Raw genomic sequence first — 18,539 nt, 5'->3', positions numbered from 1 at the left:
GCTAGTTATAAAGAATCAATATTATATCAAGGGGCAACTTTCGTGATAAAGGACTTTAACCACTCTGGCTATTCATCATAAGTCTGTAGCAAGCAGATAGGTCAAAAGAAATTATATTGCACTAAAGAGTGTGTCTTCTTATCTCTCCCATACCAGGGGAATAAGGGACAAGCCGATCGATACAGTAGCTGCCGTATACTTCTTGCAATTATCAATAGCTGATTTCGTCTTTTGAGGCCTGTGCATCTATTAATACCAGCTAATAAGAATCTTCTGAAAAACGCATTTGCAACAAAATAGAAGCCGAGTTTTCTCACCAAAGGGCACGGGTCATACAGTGACTGAAATATAACTTATAACTTGCAAACAGATGCACATAAAACGTATGGGTTTGGAGGGGGGAGCGAAGGAAGAAAATCGCATATGTCTGTTTGTGGGGTGGAGGGAGGCAGAGCGGGAAAGAATATGCTAACGTAATAGATTATGCATGTGTGGAGACACAGAAAAACACTTCTCATGCATCATTTCGTGTGATGCACATGGGTATTTGTATGGATTGAGACACAACTACGTAGCATATCCTAAGTGTGGAGGGATAAATCCACAGCCTTAAGATACACTCACCGAGTGCAATTCTTTTTATTTATTTGTGGCTGGTGAATATGTGCCAAATCATAATGGCTTGGAAAGCAATTCGAGTTGGAAATCCCTGTGCACTGAATTCCAGGTAAGTATACCTAACGTGGATTCAGTGTGATCATTATGCCAGAGTTAAGAGTTCAGGGTCTCCCCACCCCACAAATTCCCCCCACTCCTTACAGCTTGATCTGTTTATGATGGAATCTACAAACGACACGTTTTTCTTCTATATGTGGAAGGAAAACCACAAACGGCCAGAAACGAAATATTTCGGAAGCTACGAGCAAGTAAGCGTCCAGTAGCCCTCTTTTCTTACAGGCGGGTTTTGGTCGGTTTCCGCAAAGAGTCTGCAATGTTACGGAAAGGGAAATTGTCTAGGCCAGCAGTGAAGAGGCGAAAGTAAGATTTTGGAAAGCCTGTGCCGAAACAGGCTGCATCCATCTAACGACAGACATAGCTGCTTTCTGCCAAGGCGATATGCTACTCTTTTTCCCTTCTCCAAAATCGTCACGGAAAGGAAACATCTTTATAATTGACATTTGACGTGCCGTTTGGATTAAGCTGTGGTAGACCAAACCAGAGATTCCCCTTTGATGGAAACATTTATCATCCTGATTCCTCCGCAGTGGAAGGTAGTGTTATCAATTACCCCCCCCCTTCCCCCCCCGCCCCCTCATATAATAATATTAATCTGCCTAATATCTCCCACTCAAGGGTGGACGGAGTTCCGGTGGATTGTAAACCAGCCCCGCGGAGTTTCGGAAGATCTGTGCGCCAGCGCGGGCTCACTCCCAAGGAGGAATCTGACTGACACGCAGAAGTTTTCCCAGGAAAAATGAAGGACGAGGCGGGAGGCCCGAGAAAGAGGCAGAATCTGGAGAGATGGAGAGAGAGAGAGAGAGAGAAAGAGAGAGAGAGAGAGAGAGAGAGAGAAAATCTGGAGGGGGTTTGGAGGAAGACCAAAACAAAAAAAAGAAAAGAAAAAAACCACCCCACGAGCGTCCAAAGCAAATTCTTATAATGGGGAAACTGGCTGAATAGTTCACCCCTGTGAAGATCAAACCCACTGTTTGTTTATTTGTTTGTTTGTTTGTTTGTTTTAAGGCCCTGTGCCTTGAGGATGTCCCCCGGAACTGTCAAACCCACTTTCGGTACACGTGAGTCTCTCTCGGAAGGCGTTGGGGTTTTTCAGCCAGAGTCTCGCGTTAGATAGCTAGTTATGCATATACACACGGGAGATTAAACTCTTTAGCCCTTTTCCTCTTGAGAAATCAATCTTGCAGATAGGCTGCCTTCCCCGCCCCGTCCCCCCTCCCTCTTTCCTGCCGCCGCCGCCCTTCTCCTACCCCGCTTCCCAGTGGCACAAATAAACGGAAGCTGCTTAATTGTGCGCCCCATTAATGTTATAATAAAATACTGCCCTAATTGGAAAAATATTATTATTAAGCAGACAAAATGATTACGTGTCTCCTTTTCAGATGGAAACACCACCGCAGAAAGAAGGACAATTAACAGATTAGATTTAATTGCAGGGGGGAGGGGAAGAAGCAAGTTTGGGTCTGATGAGGATTCCTCCACCACCACCACCACCACCTATTAAGTATTAAGATATCGCGTTTCCATAGCCCCCCCCCTCCTCGAGGGGTAAAGAATATGGATGCAAATGATATCTACACGTTCATGCTCCCTAGTTGGGTTTTACAGATTAGTCAGCCTCTTTTTTCTGTGCCGAGGCTGGTGCTGTAAATCCGTGTGCAGATGTTCAGTTAATCTACCGTCCAAAATAGGTTTGTACTGAGGAACACATTTGGTTTCTTTTATTTCGGCTTAAAGATGAAAAGCGAAGGCTATGGAAAAGTTTCTGTGTGAAGGGTGGAGGGGAACACAACCCCCCCATGCAAACGTTTGGGCGTGCTTGCGCGCGCGTGAACCGGCTGGAAGGCTGTTAAAGATTATAAAGTTGGGATTCTTGGGAGCCTAAAGTGGTTTTTTTTTTCCTTTTCCTTGCTGCTAATACACTTTCTTCCTGTCCACAAGCCGAATAAACACCGCTGGATCCAGGGACATTTACTCTCGAGTAAACAGAGGCTTGCGCTTGTAAATAAATCAGCCTTTCAACGTTTGAAGCCACCGGATTTGGCACTTTTGCTTTCCAAGCGGGATCTGAGAAAGTTTTGAGGAGGGGACGGCGGGCAAGCAAGTGTGAGTTGCCGAGGACGACTGATCCTGAACATAAAAGACTTTCCTCTGGAGGTGGCCCACCCCCCACCCCCACTCCCTACCCCCAAGCGATTCAAAACTTCAGAGGTCCTTAAACGCACAGAATGCCCTCGCCCTTCTTCTCCTCTCCGGAAACAAACAGATTTTTGCGCGCTTTTAAAGCGAACCCCACAGAATACAGTATATCAGCTAACAAGCTGAAACTCTGTAAATGTTTGCTCTGGCAAAAAAAAACATAAACAAATCTGCCAAGGGATTCCTTTTTAAGTCATTTGTACACTACGCATTCTGAAGTGGACCTTCCCACTCCACCCCGTTTCCTTTTCTAAGTTTTATATATATAAAAAAAATTAAACTTTCCCATTTCTCTCAAAAATCGGGGTGGAATTTGTTTTCTAGGAAGCAAAACGTCCGCGCCGCTCCTTTTTAAAAGGAGGCGGATTTCCTTAAATCCAAAGAAGGTGAGCCTTTATGACTGGAGACCATAAGAAATGACCTGGCCGGGTTAAAATGGGCATCTATTTCCGTTCTGATAGGGCGGCTAGGAACAGCAGGTCTGTTGCCTTTGGAGGCAGAAGGTACCTCGAGGCACGCGCTAAGGCGAGGTTCAGTTCTTTTCTTGCAAATGGATGTCATTGACTCCAAGGGGCCTTCCCTTCCCCCGTAAATGGGCTTAAGGTCCTCGCCAAACGAAAGAGCCAGGCCCCCCTTTCCGCCCTCTTCAGGGTGGTCGACATACGCACCAGCCTGGCTTGAATTCTCCAGTCCCAGCTGAGAGGACTTTGCGAAGCAGAGCCTGTTGCCCGCCTTCACCTGGATGCCCTCCTCGCCTGTCCCCCCTCCCCATTTTCACATGCCGGGACTGAAAGGGGCTGTTGGTGTGACAACGCCCGCCCCAAACCCTTGGCCCTGATTTGTAGACAGCTCTTTCCTCTCCCTGCATCGTGGGAAATCGCATCCCTCTTTCCGCCTCCCACCTGAGGAGAAAGGATGCTAAGGATGGCCCGGTCCGGAGGGCTAAAGGCTGGGTTTCCCTTCACCCTAATCCGCGGAACCAAAATTAAAAGGGGGGGGGGACACTAAAGACAGACTAAGGAAGAGTGAAAGAGAAAGTCAAGAGAAGTGGGTTGGGAACCGAACTATACACGCCCCAAATTGCCACGCGGTGTGAAAATAAGAAGGAAGGCTATTTGGGGGCTTACTTCCTCGGCGCAAGGAGCCAAGAATTGGATCCGAGGGGGAGGGAGGAATAAGTTAAATAAGCCTTTTTAGATTTGGAGACCAAATCTAAATATTGACGCGGTCTGAAAACGTGCGTCTTTTTGTCTTTTCTTTTTTTTTTTTTTTTTTAAAAAAGGAGGAATGTGGGGGGAGCGGGAAGGAATGCCGAAATCAGAAATCAGGTCCCTCGAACTGAGAAGGTTAAATTTATGTAGTTTTACTACAAAAGGATAGAGGGCGAGGCAAGAAAAGCCGAGTAAGATGAACTCTATGGGCAAAAGTTTATCCATTGAAGCCAACGTCCCAGGAAGAGAGGCCAGTTTGGGATGCCCTGAAGGGCCAGCGACAGATTGAAGGAAAGCCCCTTTTTCACAAATCCTCCCAAGGTTCCTTTCCCGCGCGGAGGGCGCTTGCTGCCTGAGCTGCAGCGGGGCGACCCGGAGAGAGGAGGCTGAGGAAGCCCGTCGCCTTTCCTCGCGGAAAAGGATCCACCGGAGGTAGAGCGACATCAAAAGCAAGCCAGCGGAAATTAAGCGCTGGTTGCAAAACGCTGACGCGGGAATGGGGAAGGGGTGTCGGTGCGCAAGTGGAGAAGAAAAGCCCTAAACATGCCGGGATGAGATGGGATGCGGAGGTGGGGGGAGAGGGGAGGGGAGAATTGGACGGCTGTTTTTGTTACGAGCGCTCGGAGGAGCGCGAGGCAGGCGAGCAGGTCTGTGGCTGGAGTAGCTGTGCAGCCTGGTACCAGAGGGGTGTCTTCCGCGTTACTTTCCCCTAAGAGACGGAGGAGAGGGGGAAGAAAACTTGTGCTTCCAGGTCGCATTTCCCCCTTTGGGGCGGGGATCTGGCTAGCAGAAGCGATTCTAGCTAATCCAGCTTCAATCCCTTCTTTTGCCCCGGCCACAAGTCACCACAAAACAGAGCGGGCACGGAGAGGGAAGGGAAGGGGGATCCAGGCCTGGGAAGGGTCGGAAGTTAGGGCAGGGAATCCCCTCCCTCTTCAAAGAGAGCGAGTGTAGCGACTGGCCTCAAAAAGCCACGGGTGGGCGAGAGTTTCTGGAGGGGCCCTCTCAGTGGCGGCTGGGCGACAGCAGCAGCAGCAGCAGCAGCAGCAGCGAAGGGTGGAGACGGAGGAGGAGGAGCCGCCGCTCCAGCCCCGCCGCTCTCAAAACTTGAAAGTTTCTCTTGCCGAAATCAGCGACGCCCCGGCTGTGCGCATTCCTCCTTTCCCAGCGCGCGGGGAGGCATCGATTGGCGAGCGCCCTTGTGCCAAGCCGGCCTCGCGCCCAATCGAGGCTGCGGGAGCGGCGAGGAGGAGAGCGGAGGGGGCCAGGAGGAGGAAGGGGCGGCGGCGGCGAGGGGATACCCTCCTCCGCCCAGCAGCACAACAATCAACACCTTCGCCCACCAACACCCCCACCCACCCACCCACCCACTCCTCAAAGGCTCGCTGGGGGTCGCCGTCGGTGCCGGCTTAATATTTTGCCGGGGAAGCGGGATTGTCTCTTTCCAAACAAAAGCGAGATCCTTGGCACGGGAGGAGCAGCAAACTCAACGCGGGCGGCAGGACGAGAACAAGTCTGGAGGAGGAGGAGTGGCACCTAAGAGGGGTGGGGGCGCGCGGAGAAACCTCGCCACCTGTCTCGGGGCGAGAGGGGTGGACCGGAGGGAGAGAAAGAAAACTTCCGACCTCCGGACAACAGGAAGTGACCAGCTGCAGCCACAGCGGCAAGAACCAGGCGGCTCTGGACGAGAGAGGCTGTTAAAGCACAAAGGAGGGAGGACGAACGCCAGAAGCGAAAGGCAGAGAAGTGCTCAAAGTCTCCGAGTTTCGCTGTTTACTTTTTCTTTCCCCCCCACTCCCCTCTTCCTCTCCCACCCCAACAGAAGCCGCTTCCGGGCCAGGCTCGAAGGAATAAAAACTACGGGAGAATAGGCAGCGAAAGCAAAAGAGAAGAGGAAAATATATTGTATTTTCTTTTTTTTATAAAACTGTGTCCCATCAAGAACATTTAGAGGCGCCGCAGAGAAACTTTAAGCGCGATGAAAAATAACTTCTGGGTAAAGAGGAACCTGGAAAAAAGACAAAGAGTGATGTAATTTCAAGAGAGAGAGAGAGAGAGAGAAAACAACAGCGAGGAAAACAAGGGAAGCAGAGCTACCCAAAAGCAAACCGCGGAGATCCTGCCCTTCTCCCAGCAGTGAAGCTTGTGCACCTATGTTGTGTAAAGTCAATTGCACACCCGCAGAAAGTGGTTCCCCCCGGACTGCGTGCGTGTGTTTTGCCGCCGCCTGTGTCCCTTCGGTTACTGCCGCCGTCGCAGTCGGTGCCTCTCGCAGGAGGCGCTGCCGGTGCCGGGCAGACGCAGCATTTGGCCGAGCGGAGCGTCTAATTGCCGAACGCCCTCCCGCATTTACATATGCAGCCCGAGTCCACTGGAGCCGGGCCAATCCGCGCTTGCCCCCAGCATCATTAATCGCCCTGCATTATTCACAATCATAATTACTGAGCCCCATGCGCGAGCCGCGCAGCCGCCCTATCTTTGCAAGCGCGCTCAGCACACAGCCCCGCGCAACACCCCGCCCGGCCGGCTCGTCCGCCGCCGCCGCCGCCGCCGCTTGGCTCGCTGGCGAATTTTATTTCTTCCGTTTTTCTCTTTGCACGCACGACAAACCACCCAAACCCCCCCTCTCGCCCAAACAAACTCCCCCCCCCCCGCGCTAATTTGTTGCCGGTGAAATAAGGAGGGGGGGGATTTGGTGGCGGCGGTCCGACGCCACCAATACACTTTCCTCGCCACCAAGTCGTGTTTTTTTTCCCACCTACCTACCCACCCCACCCCCTCTCCCCGCAGCGCTCCACCTCTTGCCGATGTCTCTGCAAAAAGCAGGCACAAGAAGCCACCTCAGCTAGCAGTATGTCTCGACGAAAGCAGGCTAAGCCCCAACATCTCAAATCCGACGAGGAGCTACAAGCTGAGGTGCTTCCCGAACAAGGTAAGGCGGGCAAGGCAAGGCAAGGCAAGGCAGGCAAGCAGGATTGGGCGACCGGAGTCGGGTGCCTACGTGCGCCTGTGTCTGCGCGTGTGTGTGTGTGTGTGTGTGTGTGTGTGTGTGTTTATATGCGCGCGCGATGGGTGTTTTCTAAGCCCGGGGAGCTGGTGGATTTTACTCTCTTTGGAGGGAGCTTGAGCCAGCCTCGGAGAAGGCCACCTCGGGAAAGAGGTAGGAGAAACTCGGGTGGGAGTTTTAAAGTTTAAAGCGGGCTGAAGCCGAAGTTTTTCGCTCTCGCCCCCCCTCCCTTTCGAGCAAGTGTTCCCTTCCAACAACGAAGGTCCCTCGCTGGCAAACTCGGCGTGCAGCGGAGGGCTTGAATTATGGCTGGACATCTGGAGGTGGGGGTGGGGGAAAGAGAGAGAAAGAGAGAGTAGTTAGACCGTCCCCCGCTCTCGGGAGTTGGAGGGTGGGAGAGAGAAGGACGTACTTACAAATTCGCGCTCCCCCGCCGCCGCCCCGAGCGCGCGCGCTGCTGTTTCTCGCCGCCGAGCCTTGGATTTGCCGCCTTTTCTTTTCCTTTTTTCTTTTTCTTTCCGTTTTTTAAAGTCTGCGTTTCTTTCCTGGTGTTTGACTTTTGGACCGAAACGGCCGCTTTCTTTTTCTTTTTCCTGCCTTTCAGCCGTTCGTCGTCCCCGTTCCCTGAACGGCTTGCCGCCTTCTTTTTGCCCTCACTGCAAGAAAAGTTGCCAAGAGAGTTGAGGACGGAGGGTTGGGGTGAGGGGGGGGGTAGGGGAAGAAACTAAGAAGTGAAAAATCCTTTCTGGATCTTTACAGTGGTGTGAGACCTCCCTTCCCACCCATCCACCCCCCAAAACCCCAAACCATCCCGGAAGCGGCCCTGCTGGAGGCGGAGGCGGCTTCCCTGTCCCTTGGATAAGTAATAAACCCCTGCGAGCCGCTCCCGCCTTCGGCCTGACGCGCGTCTGAGGGGGGTGGGGTGGATAAAAATCATTCCTTTCGCGGTTCGTTTCGCATTTTACTCTGAAGTAAACCCTCGCCGGCCGGCTCGGCTGCTTGGCCGGCTCGATTCCGGATTAGAGTTTTAGGTGTAATTCCTAAAGTAACCGAGGGGGAAGGGCTGTGGGGGGGTTCCCCAGCGTCCCCCCCCCCAGGCACACACACACTCACACACACACACTGAGCAAAGATTGCGCAGGATTAGTTTTCTGAAGCGAGGTTTCGCTCTGATCTGCCGAATTTTGGGATGTTAGGCCTGCCTGGCTTTGGGGTGGGTGGGGTGGTGGGATTGTGTCCAAAGGCTAGGGAGTGTCCCATAAATAAGTAGAGATGGGTCAGATGTTCAAAGGCAAAAGAAAAGAGGTCCCTTCTAAATGTTAGGGAATAGGGGGTGACGCCTGGGAATAATTGTCAGGGCCTGGGGTGGATAAATTGTCTGCCCTGGGGCAGAGCTTAACTTGCCTCATGCCTGCTTTCATTTGCCACCACAATTGCCATGAAGATGTTCTTGGGTTTTCTTAGGATTTGAGGTGGATTATAAAATGGGATATTCGTTCAGCGCTTATTGAAAAGATTTTTTTTTGTTAAAAAAAAGAATTTATTTGGGCCCCTTAAGGCCAAGAGAGCCTGCAGGCATGCTCAGGGTGCTTATAAAACAAGTTGCATCTGGTTTCAAAATGATTTAGCTGCAGTTGGTTAAAGGGCTTTTGAGCTGTCTTTAGAAGTCAATTTGGAATAATTCTAAGCTCCAGAATCTGCATATGACATTAAAGTTTACCTATTCCGGGTTTTTTTTTTCTCCCCTGAACCTCAGATTGCATTTTTTTTTTCAATTATGAAGGCCTTTCTGTGGTTATCACTTAAAATTTCCATGCTGATCATGATAGTGATAAAGAGGCAATCTTTGGGAGAATGATTCTGTTGCCCCTAGCTTCATTGGTTTCGTTTTTAAAAAGAATCTCCAAGGAAAACCACACATTTAAATGCTTAAGGAAAAAAAATACCCCCATACTTCATTGGACAAGAGGGGCTTGTGGAGAGAGAGAACTAAGCCACAAAAAGATTTTGGCTACTTTAAATCATCACTGCAACCTTGCAGTTTAGTGCAGCATGAACCGACTTTCCAAGGTAAATGCATTTGCTACATTGGCAATTATTCAGAACTTGTAATTTCCTCCATCTTTTTTTTTTAAAAAAATAAAGTTCTTGGAAAGAAGGGAAAGGCTGACCACTGCTGATCTGAACAGCTTCTTGGATAATGGTAATAATAAAAATGAAGTGAAACAAGTTTCTTGAAGGATAGTTGAAATTAAAACAAGAGATTCCTTATTTTACAATGTTTTTTTAAGCCTTAAGGATACTTCAGTAAAAACAGGATATTTATCTTTAGTAAAAGAAAAATGATAGGAAAAAAATCTATCAGGGTGGATTGATAGATTGCTTGGTTTAAGAATGTAAACAATACTCTGAATACTTTAAAAGTTAACAAGGAAAAACCTCAGAGCCTCATTATGACACTTCGGGCGAGTTAATAAATTGAAGAAAATTGTTCAACTAGGAGGTTTTTTGTTTTGCTTAGTAAGTCTTATCTATGTAGCCATGTCACCTAAGATTAGAACAGGAGATATGCTAAAAAGAAAAGCTTGCATATGGTGTGTAGATTAAGAACAAAGAATCTTTTTGTCATGGAAATGAATTTTCTCTCTCTTTTTTCCCCCTTTTTGGGGTTTTTTGTTTTGTTTACTTCATCACATAGAATTTCTCACACTTGGTTTGTTTTGTATCGCCCTCAATGACTACATGATCAAATGAATGGATTTATTTCTGGCGAATAAGAAAGACAGTCTTCCCATCAAAAGGACTACATTGCATCCCAGTGAGAAATTTTAAAGCGTTATTATTGTGGTCACTGAATAGCTCAAAATCGGCTTTACTAGCAGCCTTAAAAATGCAACAATGTAAATACTTCACTATTTTAGAGAATTGTGATCAAAATGTGCTATTCTCTTGTGTAATGCATGTCAGTATATAGAACATAATATATGTTGATAATTAGTTACATGCAGAGTTCTGCAATTTACCAAAATCACATCAGGAGCTAAATTGGTTAAGTTTTCTACATTTCTATCTGACTTAGTACAAATATTTTGCCTGCAAAAAGATTTAACCAGTTGTATATATTCTAGAAAAGATTATGTTGTAATTCAGACATATCAGGCATTTTCACTTTACAATTGTAAGCAATGCCACTGTTTCTGATTCTTAGTTTAGCAACAGGCCAAAACCAACACTTTAACCACATAAAACCTGCAGATTATATTTTTCAAAGATACCCACTATACTAACCTTAGTTCTCTTCAGTATTTTAATTTCTGACTCTCTAAAAGAATTCAAGTTATTGCGACATCCAGTAAATATACACATTTTATTATACATAAGAATACACACTTAGTGCTGCATTTTAGGGATATAATTTATTAAGAAAAGCTGTTAAAAGTAGGTATACTTTTTCCTCTACAGAAAGAATTTACACAGTAGCAGAAAGAAACATGACAGTTTGACAGACTAAAAGATAAATATCAGGCTATATTTAAAATTATATGAAGACCAGTAAATTTAGGTAGCAGTCTTAAAATAGATATTTTAGAAGCACGTTAATAATTAGGACCTCTAGAGCAATGGGACTTTTTTTTTCATAAAGCAGAACACTTCCAGAGATCCCAAAACTAGTCAGAATAACATAAACTACTACATTGAAATGTTTGTTGTTGGAGAGAGAACTCATGCTTTTGGTAATTTGGAAAATGAATGCTTACATGCAGTGATTAATTAGAATCTGCATAGTGGTTGATGCTGACAAGTCATGAACAAAAGGTATTTATGCACAAAACATTTAAAAGGATGCCATATTGAAATAAATGGTCATTATAAAGAGTGGCAAAATATCTGAAGGAATTGTTATAAATCCCAAGGTAGTTAATTTGCTATTCTATATGCTAAATGAGTTAATCTCGAGAATCAGAAGAATTTACATCTCCATTTTAACATTTCTTTAAATCAACAGATTACTAGTGCTATAGAACAGTCTTGTTTTGTTACAATTGGAAACACTGCATTCACTTAGGAACCAGATGCATTCACCAATTTGTGGGGGGAGGGGTACCACATAGCACTTTCAAGTGGATAATAATTGAATAGAAATTAGCTATAAAATTGCTAAAAGGGATTTCTAGAATGCAATTTGTACAGATTAAAGTAACATGGTTTTTTGTTTGGTTTCAGTTTAAAGTGGACCAGCTCTTAGAATAATGATAGGTGGTTTTCAAATAATTGTAAAATGCATTTATATTGTATTAAGGATTTTTGTGACATACTAAATTTGTTTTAAAAACCTGTTCACCATAATTCTTATATTTGAACTATACATCTTTCCAAAATCCAGTTGTAACATTTTATTCCAGTTCATCATTTAGTTACTTACTTTTTATTCCTTTGAATATATTCTTTAAAAAAACCGTTCCTGTTTACTCTGAAGTAAGTTCATTTAAATTCAGTAGGTTTATTCCAGTAGATATAAGACAGTAGAATTAATGTTCATAAAAAACATATAAATAGAATGTGTTGCTTTCTATTATACTTAACCTATAATACTCTTAAAAACATTAGAGATGATATGAAACGTTTAATTAAACATTAAATTTTGTGATTTTTTTTAACAAATTGCCTTTTAAAATAATAAAAGGCCCTTGTATTTTCCAATTTTGAAACAATTATTTAAGATATTAGATTTATTATCAGTGTGAGGGAGGAGAATTACCCTATATTGTACACAGCTGTATAGTAAATGTTCACATTATATTTTATGTACTATTCAAACTAAAGGATGGTTTAATAGCATGTTAATTAAAATTTGCTTATTTTAGTATACAAATGCAAAAATAAGATAGTGTAATTTTTGTGTTACTGCTGGAAGGGGAGAAGTATATGTGCTCCCATAAATAAAAATATTACAAACATTAATTATATGTATATGATTAATATCAGCTGAACATTCAGGTTCTTAAACATAAATATTGATTACTTATTTCTAAAAATATTTTAATATTTTATTGAAATACAATTTTAAAGCAAAAAAAATGCAAATATATGTGTTACTTTGGGTGAAGCACTAAAAAGCAAAAGCTTTCAATTTTTTTGCATGATTTATTGACTGAGTGCCAAACCAACAGTGAACTATCTAGAGAATATTCATTGATAAGAACAAGATGTATTAAAATTTGAAAATAATGAAATAGACTGTTGTAATTGATATAAATAAATAGCTTCTTACATAGTTTAAAGAAATAAAAAAATTAAACACACTGAAATGATACATTTTTTTTATTCAAAATGGCTTTAAGCTTTAAAAATACAATCAAAATATCTAGGACAAATAAAAAGTATATTTTTTCACAATAAATAGCAATATGTAGATCCAATGTTATATTCATAATATTTCAATTTATAGTGTGGAATTATATTTCCCTACAGATAAAAGTATTCATTTCATTTTACAGAAAATGGTTTTATAAGGATCTATTTATATGGGAAAAGTGAAAAAGTAATACATTCTTATATCAATTTGAGAACAATCCTTTTGAAATCTATTGATCTTTATTCAGAGTAAAGTCAGGATTCTTATCAAATTCATGACAAATCATGCATTATTTAACTTTTGAGGTGTAAATACTTTTGAGAGCATTTCTATTGTTAATTGCATACAGAAAACGGCAACAATCCTGCAGAAGGCAGTCCTGTAAAAAGTTTTCACTATTACTTGAGAAAATAAGAACATCAATAGAAGCTTAAAACCCCCCCTTTTTTTACAACAGAATGCTTGTATATTTTTAAAGAGTAATGCATGCATGTTATTTTTAGTGTTTGAGACCAAATCATTTCTGTTTCCTGTGTCTTAAGTGTTGAATGTAGTAGAGAGTTTCTTGTTTGTTTTCAGTGAAAAGGTAGGATTGCTGGAGTGCCAACAAGCTTCCAATGAACTTTCCCTGAGGGTGGATAGTTAGAAGTGCTTTGACAAGATTTGCTGATTTAACCTTTGCTTGTTTTGCCCTGCCAGGGGTGGCCACTAGTTGTCAAGCTCATAATACAATTAGTACATCTGTGCAGTTGACCTTGGCAGCATGGCTTACCACTTGTTGTCTTAAGTGTTAACATCAAATCTGAGTGTCAACTAGAGACACTTATGAGTTTTTATAAGCTATATTTTATACAACTTATCAAATACCTATGTAGTTCAACTCCCAAGCTGGCAATACTAAGAAAAGAGTTGTGGTTTTACACAGTATTTCATTGCTTGATTAATCTTATATAGTGTCATTTATTTTGGTTAGCAAAATAACAGTGATTGGTCTTTTTCTAAGCTAATCTTCATTATTTAAGTGCATCAATATTTCATTGCATATGCTTTATTAGTAATATCAATTTATGTGGAATATTATGATAAATTTTATAATGCTTCTTGGGTGAATTTTCAATCTTGATCAATACATATGCAAACAGCTCTCCTGCTTTCAGTGAATCAGTGCTCAATAGCAAATTTCATAGTATCAAACCTGAATATATCTTCTAGAGTTCTGCCTGTTGGTTTATGTCTTTGAAAGGTTATACAAAAATGGATCAGTCTGTTATATTATTTAGATTCCTGGTAGGCCTTGATTCCTGTTTCACCTTAAATTAATGAAATAGTCAACATTTAATACTGCATTAACTCCCAATAAACTCTTATATCACTGTAGTCTAAATATTGAATACCAACTAATTTACACGGAAGTTTAGCGTTCAACTGAATATTTGAGATTTCAGTCAAACAGATACAGTAATTACATTTTAATATGTTATGTGCTGATAATATTTTATCAGCAGACAAGATGTAGAGTTTTTGATCTGTTCTTTATCTGAATTCACAAAGCCTTAGCAGTTGGTTAAGTATTGCATATGCTCTCTGCAGAAGGCACATGATGACTATGCCACAGGTGACTGTTAACTTAAATTGTGAAATTTAGGCCACTAAATAGATTGAAAGAAATATATCAGGGCAATGGAATTTTTGCATAGCAAGAGTGCCCTCCACTGTTCAGATTTATATTGTCGGCTTATGAGGCCTGTAGAAAAAGGATAGAAATTTTGCTATTGCACTTGAAATTTCTTCTACATTGTTAAACACAGTAGGGGTCTCTATTTGTCTCCTCCTGCTTCACAGCTTGGGCTCTGTGTGTGATAATTCATCTTTCTTTATGGGATTCAAAGCTATCATAAAAAAAATTAAAAGAATTAATTCAGAGAAAAAGGAGGAGGAAGAATAAAAATGTTATATATATTTGTAACATTAGTTCTTAATGAGGAAAATGTGTTTGATAACATATTAAGGAAACTTGTACAAACTAAATATTTTAAAATCTGTTGAGATTTATTTTAGTAGTTATTGTAATCTAAAATCAAACTGAATTATTCACCAATGCACATATTAAAAGGAAGTTATGCAAGATGTTTTCACACTGTTTGTGTCAATGTAGAGATAAAGGCATTTACAGTTGCATTTTTTCATTGCACATGTTCCTCAAATTGGCTAAATTGGGCCATTAGAGGAAAATGAATATATTTATAGATGTTGGGATTTTCTGTCCTGACATGCTGAGTGAATGTATTTATTCATAGCCATTTAGTGTGGAATAAGTGTAAAGTGTAATTTTATAACTGTTATTATTATTGTGGTTGATAGCAGAATGCTGCCAACTTACTCTTGCCAGGTGAGTAAGGCTGCAATCCTAGGCAAGTCTATTTGAAAAGAAGGTTCACTGAATGTATTGTAGCTACATTCAGCATAGATACATCTTATCACTATATCTTATTATTTCGTTAAACTGTGTCTATGTTGCACGTGCCTTTTAAACATGCAATCATTTAAAGGAATGTGAAGAAATAGTTTCCTTGGAGAAAATGTAATGACCTAAGTAATAATTTAAAAGGTTCTCATTTTAAAAAGTAACAATGATACAATGAAATAGAGAAAGTGCTTACTGAGACTGGAATAGTTTTTAATGTTCTTTCTGTTTCAAAGCTGTTTTGCACAGTTAAGGGTTGTTTAGGGGAGCATTCTTGCAACTTCAAGATTTTTTTTGTTTTTGTTAATCCATTTATCTTAAAAGACGTTTCAGTAATAGTTAAATGTAATAGAGGTTAGTTACATGATCACTGGGCCTTCTCTCTAATGGATAACCTGTACTACTTACAGTAGAAAGGAATAAATGTTCTAATATCGTTCTCATAAAATAAATATTGGGACAGAATGTATTATAAACACTTGGCACTATTGCAAACTGAGTTTGTTTTAATGCTGAATATTTTAATATTCCCACTTCCCTTTCTTTCTGTTTTTTTCCCTCTCATTTTGTAGAGAGGGACATGTTTCATACAGGAATATAATAAGAAGAAATAATAAAGACAATTCAGTAATCACCCACAGCAGTATTTTTTCACTAATGTGGTTGGAATTACTGAAATGTCAGTTTTCACTCTTGTTTTTTACATACAGTAAAATTCACAGTTCAGATGTCCTTAATGATTATTGGCTTCTGTCCAAATATTTTGATTAAATTATTTCAGAACATCAGACTGTATATGACATGAGCAAAGATCCAAGCCAAGTGATATCATTAAAAAGCCATGAGTAACTTGATCTAAAGAAGAAAACTTGAGATATTTTATATTGTTATTACCTTATTTTTCCATTTAGATTAAAGATTGACTTGGCCCCAAAGCTGAAGCAGATTCCGTATGTTTCTCTGGAATATAATTCCAATAATTGGTTTATAATTGTAGTACTTTCTCATAATTTATAATTCCTTTCAACATTCAGTGTTATAAAGAACATACGGTTTTCAAATATATTTCTTTAATAAAAATATGTCATTAAGTCATTCTTAATAGGATCAGACTTTAAAGCCTTTCATTAAAAGATATATATGTATATGTATATATAATGGTTGTTCTATTTCAGTCAGAAGAGGGAACTCCATATACAATTGTTAATTTGTAGGAATGTTTATTTAAATAATATTAACATTAACTGAAAAGCTCATTTAATACATTTTTCCATTCTTAAATTAATGTACCGTTTATACAAAATAACTGCACATGAAAATATTGTACACACTTTTGAAGATGTGTAGGGCATGAATACATTTGCATATTAAATCTTGAATAAGAATTTTTTTGTATTTGAATCTTGAGGACAGCTTCAAGTTTCTGTATTTCAAAAAGATTGAACTGTAGTTGTTAATAAGTTATCATGAAACATTAGATGTATTTTCAATATTACGTTATTTTATTGGTAGATGAAATTTTTTTAAAAAACTGTTCCTAGCTAAAATATGTCTATTCTTAATAGATTAAAATATGTGTCAGTTTTTAAGAGAGTTTGATTTTTATGTTAGTGCTCTGAAATCTAAAATACAAGTGCAGTTTCAGGAAAAAAAATCTTCAATATCATAAAATCTAGTTTGATTGTCTCGTTATTTTTATATGGCCTTGATAAACTTGAGACCAAGCTGTCTGGGAGAAGCAGTTATAAAGTTCTATATTTAACATAGGAATTTAAATTTATTTTAAAATAATTCATTTTAAAACTCCAGTACATACTATCTTCTAACAGTGGTACTCTAATATTTCTGTACAAAATGTTGGTAAGCACATAGATATATCCTACCTTATCCTGAAATTACTGAAAAAAGTCATTTCCTACTGATTATCATAACTGAATAAGATTTAAACTGAAATTTCCTTTTCCAGACCTAGTTTTCTATATCATTTTGACTCTTATATTGCCCTTTGGGGCTTCAATCTTAAATATGTTTACTAGTACTCACATATACCCTATGTTTTAAACTGTGTGGTCAACATGAACTGAAATGATGTACAATGTAAAAATCATGTAAAACTTTTGTGTACATAAAGATTCTATTTTAACCATCTAATACACTCCTTTGCATTTAAAATTAGTACATGCTTGATTTATGTTTATAGTTTTTAACCCAACTATAATTTGAACTCCCAAATGTATCAGCAGACCATGTTTAGAAAGCTTTGTTTGCTGTAACATTGTCATAGATGCCTAGCACTTGAGTATCCATGCCAGTTTTTCTGAAGAACATGTGTATACCTTACATGTGGAGCAGTAGGCCATAACTGTGGCTTGTTAGTCAGATATTATCATATTAGCAGAAAGAACACATTAAATAATAATTTATTTTTTTCAATATAAATGATGCCACAACTGCTTTTTTAGAATAAGCTACTTCAAGAACACTGATTTAAATTGTTGCCATAATAACTCTTAAACAGGTAAATTGATTAGGGGCATAGACTGAACTCTATCAGTATTGTGGATTGAAGTCCACAATAGTTACTGCGGTAGTTCTCCTGTATTCTGATTACTGAACATAAAAGCAGATATGCTTGTGAGACAGAAAGATGCACTCAAATAATTACAAATATTACATCACATGAGTATGTGAGGATGTTTTGAATTACAAAGTGATACACTCCTGACCACGTGGATTGTCTTTAACTTTTGGTTTTTTATTTCCTTAAAAAAAACTTGCTTTTGCAAAGTTTGAATTAAAAACTTGCAGTAGCATGCAATAAAATGTTTGCAAAAACATTTTGTTCTAAATTCTGATAGGTAATACTATTTTGATTAACACTGTTAGAATGGCTGGAAATTAATTTTTTCATATATGTCCGATTACAGCTATGAGCAAGCATCACATTTGTAGATAGAGCTAGTTCTTAAATTTTAAGGGATGAATATTTAAGAAATACTGTTCATTATTATTTTGTATATTCTATACTTCGATGACAATTTTAATGTGAAGTTCCATTGATCTACTAATGTTTAAAATAATTTCCTATTCATTTTAGAGACTCACAAATATGAATTAACAAAACAAAAATAAAATCACAAATACAAACTAAGCTTTTAACTTTTCCTGTTGTGTTTTTAAAGAATGCTGGCTCTTCATTTGAAAGCTGGTATGACTAAAATCAAGTGATTTTACCTGAAATTAAATATGTCAAAAACATTTCCTAAAGCTATAAGATTAAATCTTTAGATGATCTCTTTGGAGCTACGGCTTTTTCCACTAGTAAAATGCAGTTTAAGGTTGTACTTTCTATTTTATGAAATTAAGTTAGCTTGGGTATATTACTACCATAGGAAAATTTTAAAAATTGAATATGAAATTTATCTGTAATATTCAGTACTAAACATTTGGCAATATATAAACAAGATTCATGTAATCAATACAATGATTAACATTAATAGCAAGTTTTCTCTAAACTGCATGGCAAAATGTTTTGTAGATGGCCTCTGAAATTAGTTTTCAGTTGCA

At 40.2% G+C, this 18,539-nt stretch overlaps 1 protein-coding gene and 1 long non-coding RNA gene across 2 annotated transcripts in view; one reads left to right on the top strand and one right to left on the bottom strand.

Moving 5' to 3' along the window:
- Positions 1-6,087: 6,087 nt before the first annotated feature.
- LOC148126350 (uncharacterized) lies at positions 6,088-6,892 on the bottom strand. Its single transcript, XR_015743151.1, has 2 exons — positions 6,243-6,892; positions 6,088-6,153 (listed from the first exon to the last, which is right to left on the bottom strand). It is a non-coding gene; the product is annotated as an uncharacterized LOC148126350 (long non-coding RNA).
- A 10-nt stretch (positions 6,893-6,902) lies between these two features.
- SALL3 (spalt like transcription factor 3) overlaps positions 6,903-18,539 on the top strand; it is a 21,921-nt gene continuing 10,284 nt past the window's right edge. Inside the window, exon 1 of the mRNA XM_087930999.1 lies at positions 6,903-7,077. Coding sequence (XP_087787125.1) covers positions 6,999-7,077 — 79 coding nt within the window. The 5' untranslated portion in view covers positions 6,903-6,998. The remainder of the gene's footprint in view (positions 7,078-18,539) is intronic.

The sequence above is a fragment of the Pseudonaja textilis genome, chromosome 3 (genome assembly GCF_049901715.1).
Source record: "Pseudonaja textilis isolate UNSWEBS1 chromosome 3, rPseTex1.2, whole genome shotgun sequence".
NCBI lineage: Eukaryota > Metazoa > Chordata > Lepidosauria > Squamata > Elapidae > Pseudonaja > Pseudonaja textilis.
The sequence above is the reverse complement of the archived record's forward strand: the minus strand, read 5'-3'. Positions and strand labels throughout refer to the sequence as shown.